The sequence below is a fragment of the Hippopotamus amphibius genome, chromosome 16, assembly GCF_030028045.1.
Source record: "Hippopotamus amphibius kiboko isolate mHipAmp2 chromosome 16, mHipAmp2.hap2, whole genome shotgun sequence".
In the NCBI taxonomy this organism is placed as follows: domain Eukaryota; kingdom Metazoa; phylum Chordata; class Mammalia; order Artiodactyla; family Hippopotamidae; genus Hippopotamus; species Hippopotamus amphibius.
In genome coordinates, this window is record NC_080201.1 from 19,429,032 (window position 1) to 19,437,741 (window position 8,710).

The 8,710-nt window shown below is 36.3% G+C and overlaps 1 protein-coding gene across 1 annotated transcript; it reads right to left on the bottom strand.

Moving 5' to 3' along the window:
- Window positions 1-3,559: 3,559 nt before the first annotated feature.
- Window positions 3,560-4,105, bottom strand: LOC130838248 (non-histone chromosomal protein HMG-14-like). The gene has a single exon (XM_057711053.1). It carries the CDS (start codon window positions 3,991-3,993, stop codon window positions 3,688-3,690), a length of 306 nt encoding a protein of 101 aa, XP_057567036.1. The 5' UTR covers window positions 3,994-4,105; the 3' UTR covers window positions 3,560-3,687.
- Window positions 4,106-8,710: the final 4,605 nt, after the last annotated feature.

Here is an 8,710-nt window from a genome sequence, read left to right on the forward strand (position 1 = left end):
CCGAGGCACCACCGAAGCTCTTCAAAAGGAGCTCCTCCAGCTATTTAGGTGAGCCAGGCCGTGGTGTTAATGAGCGCAAATTGACGAAACAGGGTGGAGTTAGTCTTCCCTCCTGGGAAAGATGTTTGTCAGTTTACCTGTGGAAGCGGGGATGAGGATGAATGAGGAACGGCTGCTCCAATCTCCTGAGGCTGGGAGTGTCGATGTTGTAATGAGATGGCTCCTGGTACCCTCAGCCTGTTTCTGGACCTGATCTACTGTTATTTCTCAATGTAAACTATTGTAACAGAAAGTTTACAGAACATTACCTGCATGTTGGCCCTTTCTCCCTTGCCTCTCCTACTTTAGAGGAAAGTTTCCACTTGGTATGAGTCCAAGCTGGGGATCCACTGTCAACAACTTAGTGGTGGCAGATAACGGTGGGATTTTGCTATTTAGATTTCAAAAACTTTTCATGTTAGCATTTTCTAGGCCACGTAAAAGAGTAACGTTCAGCTCATTTTCTTGCTTAAATTTGAATTTAACAGTACTGTTTTGGGGAATTGATTGACTGTAAGTAGGATAGATTCTTCCTGTTACCTGGAGAAAAAAATCCCATTTTTTTCCCCTGTGAGAATACAGTAAATAATTTTGAAATCTTGTTCATGGCAATTTGCATCTTTGAAAATACTTAGTAATATGCGTTATTGGGTAGATGATTTTGTTCTTGGGAATATACTATATTTTACATTTTAAAATATAATTTAATAATTATCCATCCCTTGAAAGCTATAACTTGTCCTTTGCTGTGGATGTTTTTAAGCATGTAGCAGGTAAATAGATGACTTGTATTAATGCTACTAGTTATTTGGGAAACTGTATCTTATTTTACTGTGCAAAGTAACCATTTACTAGAGAACCGTATAAGAAAGACAAAGGGGACTAGAAAGTAGTTTGTGTTGTCAGTGTCAATTTAAAAGTTATGTGTCTTTAAAAATGAAAATTATATTAAAAAGCAGAAGACTAATTAAAACTAAGGAAATAGTCCTTAAACTCCCTCACAAAGCAAAAACCTCCATATATGATACAATAGTCTATTTTTTTTAACAGGCTGTTTTTTAAGTCTTTTCCCCACCCCTAACCTATTTGCTCAAAGATAATACAACCTTTAAAAAAGGGTGTGAATTTTTATTTATATATAGTATGTCTGTTTATAATATGTCTCCAAATTACACATAGGAGACAGTGTAACAGAGGGTAAGAGTGTAGCCCTTGCCTGAGATTTTCTTTTTTCCCATTCAAGCTCTGGCACTTACTAGCTATTTGAACTTGAGCAAGTTGTTTACTTTCTCCTCCTCTATCTTCATCCTTATAGCTCCCTTGCAGGGTTGTTGTAAAGACTAAAAAGATAGTATTTATAGGGTTCATAGAGGTTTTTAGAGCCTGGCCTATCATTGGGCTTGCTGAACATTGGAAGATTCTATTATTATGAAACTTGTGAAACATGAAAAACAGTGAAATAAAACACCACCAGCTAAGGACAACAAGTGTTACTATGTTGCTATTTTCCATTCAGTTTTGTTTTATGTTTGCTTCTACATAATTGGGATCATACTGTAGATAAAATTTTGAGTCTTGCTCTTTTGATTACATTGTAACATAAGCATTTTTCCATGCTATCAAATATTTCAAGTAAATGTCAATATTCTTGTAACAATATCCTATCCTGTGGATATACTATGATATACCTACCCATTCCTTTTTAGATGGAATATTTAGGTTAAAAAATGGCAAAACTAGTAAATATTTTTGTATTACTTTATAAAAGATTCTCATATTTATCATTAAATTTGAGGGGAATTTTATTTTCACTTTGAGAGTAAAAATGAAAAATAGAAAGGATAATTATCTCCCTTTAACCACGCAGTGTTGGAGTAAATAAGAATTTTAGAGTTCTGAGAGTCCTGATTTATTGCTCTAAGAGGTTAATTGGACTCATATATTTTTCTAAAAAATCAGTTTAGCATTTTAAAGTAAAGAATGTGAGAGGCCATATTAGGGTTGCCAGCTATTTTTTAAATTCTTGTCATGAATTATATATAAACAGAAACTTAAGCTTGAAAATAACCATGAGTTGTTAGAAAAAAAATTAATATTAAGCTAAGCTTGTGAAGAGAAATGCACATCTAAAGAGTGTGCGTGTATTTGTGTTTTAAACCTCTGATTCATGGAGGAGTGCCCAATCTGAAATGATGGGATGAACATTTACAGAAAAGAAAATAAAGAAGGAGAACCAGAAGTGGAGCAGTTAGATTCAGTCAACCAATCATTCATTGTGTTTGTTTATAAAATGTGTTGACTGCCTGTAGTACTTAAGAATTTGAGGTGCGTTTATGTATGTTTTCAAATTTAATTCTTGTAACACCTCTATGAAGTTGGAAATTTCTGTTTTACAGATGAGGAAACTGAACCTCAGAGAACTTAAGCATACCTAATACCACACACCTAATAAGTTTCACATTCACTCTTTGCTCTTCTGGTTTGAGGAAAACTATTCTTTCCTGCCCCTTTGCATTTATAATTCTAGAATTTTCATAATTGATTTAAATTGAGAAAATATCTTTATCTTATAGATGAAATATAAAGAAAAAGAATGCAGACAAGCATGGAAGGTGAGGACACAAAGAAAATACAAGGTGAGAAATCTATGGATCATATATCTGGAATTTGTTTTGTAGTGTATTTGTGGGATATACTGCAGATTTTCTGACAGGCCCCAGGAAATGAAAGAATTATTCAGCAATTTACATAAATGTTTATTAAGCATCTCCTTTGTGCCTATCACATGTTCTAATGGGGAATGGCATGTTGATAATTAGAATACCATGTGATAGCTGATTTTTTTTTCTTTCATAACTGAGATTTTATTGGTTGTTTTGAGGATCAGTGCACAGATATTTCAATTTGTACACAATTCTTAACATACGTACCAAAAATCTAAAAAATCATGTAGTTGTGATTCTTTTCTGAAGTTATTCCAGTGACTTTCCAGCTTAAAATTTGGAGGCAAATTTTCCTTAACAGGATATCAAGTACCAGTATCTTCAAATATTGATATGCTGTTACATCTGAAGTCCCACTAATTCACAATTTAATATCATATACACTACACACTCCAACTGTCAATCGTTCACAGCACATTAACAAAGTTACTAGAAGAACGGACTACCACAACGGAAGATGTTACAGGGTGCACAGAATTCTGACCAGGAGAGCCGAGATCAAGGAGTGAGTAATTTGCTTTAGGAAACAATTCTACCAAAAACAGAGGAGCAATTTAAAGTGTTCAAGACATTAAATGCACAACTGACTCCAAACTGCCATTTAGTATGCTTTGTATTATAGGATATAAAAGCTACCCCCCATCTATGGAATGTTAAGCTGACACCCAAGACAATCAAAGCCTCCCATATTCAATATCCCACTATCTTCTGGTTGTACCAAAAAATAAACAACCAGCAAATGATTTCACCTCTTAAAAAAAAGCATTTACACTTAAAAAATGGGATGAGGTGGGATTCCCTCCTTACTTTTAAAAATGTTTCTAGAGCTACTAAAAAACTTGCATTTACAAAATAGTTGATAAAAATATTCCTCTGGATTGTACAAGAAGGGAGACAGGGACCACTGAGGACCAGGTGTGTGATATTAATCCGACTTGGCTTCTTTCTCTCCTGCTTCATCAGAGGCTGGGCTCTCCTCGTTTTTAGTTTCTCCATTTTCTGCAGGTGAGTCTTCTTTAGTCTCTTGGTTAGCCACTTCGGCCTGTTTTCCCTTTGCTCCCCTTTTCCCTTTTGTTTGCACATTTTTGTCTGAAGATTTATCCTTTCCCGCCGCCTTTTTTGGCTTCGTCTCCACTTTTGCGGGAGCCGGTTTAGCTGACAACCTCGCCGATCTCCTCTTGGGCTCCTCCTTCGCCGCCCCCTCGGTGGAGCTGACCTTCCTCTTGGGCATCGTGGCGGCGGGGCGGGCGCGTGCCGGGTGCCTGCGGGCCGCGGCGCGCCGAGAGCCTTCGCGGAGCTGGGCTGTCTGGTCGCTGCCGCTCCTCCCACCGCCCGAGCTGCTGGGCCCCTGTGATAGCTGATTTAATGGAGGTAGATATAAAAACAGTGGAAACCTGAGAGGACCATCATCAAATTTCAGAGCTGTCCTCAGAAAAATGGAAATTTAATTCATGGGCATAAAGGAGATTAACTAGAGAGGAAGTATTAAAATAGAATAGAATGGGGAATAGTATTCCCTAATGGACCCCATCACATCAAGGTTTGGCTGAGGAAGAGGACCCTCAAAAAAAAGACCAAGAAAAACATTTCAGAAAGGTCAGGAATGTGGTATTTTGGAAATCAACCTTAGGAGAATGCTTTGAGAAAGATTACCCAAGAGCCTCAGTGTTAAATATCACAGATGATGACTGAAGTATGCCCTGAATTTTTCATTTAGGAGGTCATTTGTTTTATTAATAGTAAATTTAATAGATTTCAGCCAGATTGCAATATATTGAGGTCTGGGTAGGAAATAATCTGGAGACAGCATGAATACTTTACTCTTCTTAAAAGCTTGTCTGAAGGTATATGGCAGTACCTGGAGGGAGGTTGTAATGTCAAGGAGTCTTATAAGAGGTACAGAGATAAGAGAATACGTGAAGAGGGAATGGGGATTAGGCAGAGGGAGAAACTGGAAAGACAGGATAATTGTTGGAGTTGCTCCCCTCAGATCATTTATCACACTATGGGAATTACATCCTCTTCTGTCTCTGTCACCAGATTGTGAGTTCCTTGGAATTAGAATCCCCATCTGACACAGAGTGGATGCATAGTAGGCATTCAATAAAGATTTGTTAAATGAATATATTTTAAAGAAGGTCATAGGCCTGTAATTGTGCCCTTTGAGTTGTATGTGAGAGAAATCCAACTCAAACTAGTTCAAGAAAAAAAAGGAAATGTATCAGTTCATACAGCTGGGAAACTCAGAGCTGTGAGGAAGAGTTCTCTGAAGGAACCACCAGAAGGAGGGGGGAAATCATTCTGGGTAAGAAAAAAATTATAGTACAGTTGAACGGTGAACAACATGGGTTTGAACTGTGGATCCACTTATATTCAGATTTTTTTCAATAGTAAACATTACAGTACTACATGATCTGAGGTTGGTTGAATATGAAGATGTGGAACCACAAATATGGAGAGCAGATTATAAATTATATGTGGATTTTCAACTGAGTGGCATGTCGATGCCCTTAATCCCTGTGTTGTTCATGGGCCTACTATAGTTGTAGTCACTGTAGGATCCCAAAACACAGGTGAATGGGTTAACCATGAGCAGGATGGGATCCTTGTGTGATATTGTAGAGGAAGAGGTAAGAATGGGTGTGGCTGCAGATATTTTTGTAGGAATTCTGTATTGTGGAAAGTATTTTGGGAATTCTGTGAAGCCTAACATCTGTGCCTTTTTTACTGAGAGTTTATTATAGCATATATAACCTGCTTTGCTCAGAGAGCAAAGCAAAGCCAGAGATGCCAAATAATTAATGGCTTATTCTCTGGAATCAGCCCTAAACAACTGATGGGAGTTAATGGATAAATACTCCTCACCCTTTGACTGCGATGACTCTGAGACACATGCCTCTGCCTTTGCTCCCAGGGTTTCCTAGTGGGTTGCTTGTGTCTACTTTCTCTTTCTGTTTCAACTTTTCAAAAAAGTACTTGCACTCAAATCCTTGTTTCATGGTCTGCTTCTGGGGAGACCTAAAATAAAACATGAAGTGGAAGAGAAAGAGATGAAGTTTGAAGAGAGCTGAAGATTTGGAGTAGCCATCGAGGGAAATGGGAGAAACAGAAGGGAATTGGAGATGGAGATAACCATGGATGGGGTTGCTGAGTAGAGTTGGGGGGTGTAACTTGGAATGCATCCCAAATATTTGCAATGGCATAATTGCTTGATTTTTTTTTTTTCCTTTTAGCAGTGCCCAAATTTGAGCTGAAAGAGCAGAGAAAGGAAAGTGTTTTGAGTCACAGGATTATAAAACATGTTTGGTGGAAGGAGAAGGGGTCAGTGGAATCCTAGCAAGATAATGGTTGAGGTGATGAATCATGGGATCTTGGATGAACAGGGAAGGAAATGAAATCAGAAGTCTCTGAAAACATGAGTAAAGGAATTAGAGATCATAGGGGTCAAGGAGTTAATATAAGAATAAGGAAGTAAGACAGTTCAAAGAATTAGGAGCAATATTCAGAAAATGAAATAATAGAGTTGAAAATATCAGTGACAGAGCTGTTCTGACTAATGACAAGGGTCCACATTTGGCCTTGGAAGTGAATAGCCAAATTTACATACAGTTTGAGTCTTGGAAAGGAGAGACTGTCTCCCAGCATCCATATCAATCACCCGAAAGATCTGTGATTGGGATCACTTTGGTCATTTGGTCAACTGCAGAGCATACCAGAAATTTTAAAATATATATATATATGTATGTATGTATACTTACAAACTTATTAAGATGTAATTGACATACCATGTAATTTACTCACTTGTTTTCATATATTCACAGTGCTGTACAACCATCACCACAATTAATTTTAGGACATTTTCATCACCCTCAAAGAGACCCTGTACCCTTTAGCAGTCACCCTCCCACCCCACCCCTCTGTTAACCCTAGACAACCACTAATCTATTTTATTTCTCTAAATTTCCTGTTCAGGGCATTTTATATAAATGGAATCATATAACATGTGGACCATTTTGACTAGCTTCTTTCACTTAGCATAATGTTTTTAGGGATCATCCATGTTGTCTCAGTATCTTCATTCCTTTTTTTTTGTGGAATCATCCCATTGAATGAATATATCATATTTTATTTATCCATTCAAGAGTTGATGGACATTTGGGTCTCCACTGTTTGGCTATTAGGAATAATGCTGCTGTGAATATTCATGTATGTTTTGGGGTGGGCATATGTTTTCATTTCTTTTGGATATATACCCAGGAGTGCAATTGCTGAGTCTATGGTAAATTTATGTTTAACCTTTTGAGGAACTGCTAGACTGTTTACCAAAGCAGCTGTACCATTTTACATTCCCACAGAATGTATAAGGGTTCCAGTTTCTCCAAAACTTCGTCAAAATGTTAGAATTGTTTTGATTATAGCCATCCTAGTGCGTGTGAAGTGGTTAAGAACTAATGATATTGAGCATCTTTTCATATACTTATCAACCATTTGTATATCTTCTTTGGAGAAATGTCTGTTTAAATCCTTTGCATGCTTTTTAATTGGGTTGTCTTTTACTGTTGAGTTTTAGGAGTTCCTTATATATTCTGAACACAAGCTCCTTATTGGATATCTCTGATTTGCAGATATTTCTTTCAGTGTGTGAGCTGTCTTTTTATATTCTTAATGATATCTTTTGAAGCTCAGCAATTTTCAGTTTTAGGTGCAACTTATTGAATTTTCTTTTATTGTTTGTGGTTTTGGTATCATATACACTTCAGTTTTTGTTTGCTTGTTTATTTTCTTCAGGAATTATTGAAGGAACTAGATTGCATAGCCTGGAGAAGATAAAAGCCCAGTTGTAGATATCAGTAGGTGCTTTGTCTCGGAAGGGAGGTATTATGATAGGAAATATTAAAATAAGAAAAAGGAGTAGAGAAGGAATTAAGAAAAGTATAAACAAATTTCTGTGCCTAGAATTGAAAATCACCATGCCCCATCAAGAATCCTCTTTGGCATGTTTTTGATGATGAATGGCTTATTAATACCCATGTAGTCACACTAACCTTATGATTTCCATTAATGTAGAACATGATCAATAAAAGTTTGCTGTTGCTCCAACACAACTCAGTGATAACCTTTGTACTATGGTTTTTTACTAACAAATTGAGTCACGAATTATTTCATTGAACCAAATTGCCAGTTGAATTTCTTTCAAGAAGACTAATTATCGATTGACGATAGATCTTAGTAGTTTTTTTTAGTGTGCTTCTCTTATATTTTTGTCCTCCCTTCATCCTATATCTTTGAAAACTTTAAATGTTAATTCAAGCATTATGTCAAAATCTATGTAGAATTTTATTTAAATCCTTAAAACCAAGAGAAGAAATTGTTTAAAGGCTATAGTAAAGAATTTTATAGGAAAATGATTCTGTTGTTTCCTTTTTAGTTGTAAATAAATATTTAAAGTTTATATTTCAATAAATGTTAACATATGTATATACCCAGCATTGTGCAAACGTCAGCACAATCAGGATAGTGAACATATCCTCATGCCCCTTTGTAATATCTCCCTTCTGCCCCTTCCTGGACCTCCTTTCCCAAGCAACCACTGATCTGCCTTTTGGTACTGTAGACTAGTTTGTGTTTTCAGTATATGGAATTGTATAATATACTATTGTATACTCTTTTTTGTGTGTAGTTTATTTCACTCAGCATAAATATTTTGAGATTCATCCATGTGGTTGCATGTATGAATAGTTAATTCCTTTTTATTGCTAAATAGTATTCCATTGTATGGTTATACCACAACTTTTTTGTCCATTCATCTGTTGATGGACATTTCAGTTGTTTACAATTTTTGCTTATTACATATAATGTCACCATGAACATTTGTGTACAAGTCTTTGTATGTACATATATCTCCTTTTATTTTGAGTAAATACTTAGGAGTGGAATGACTGCATCAG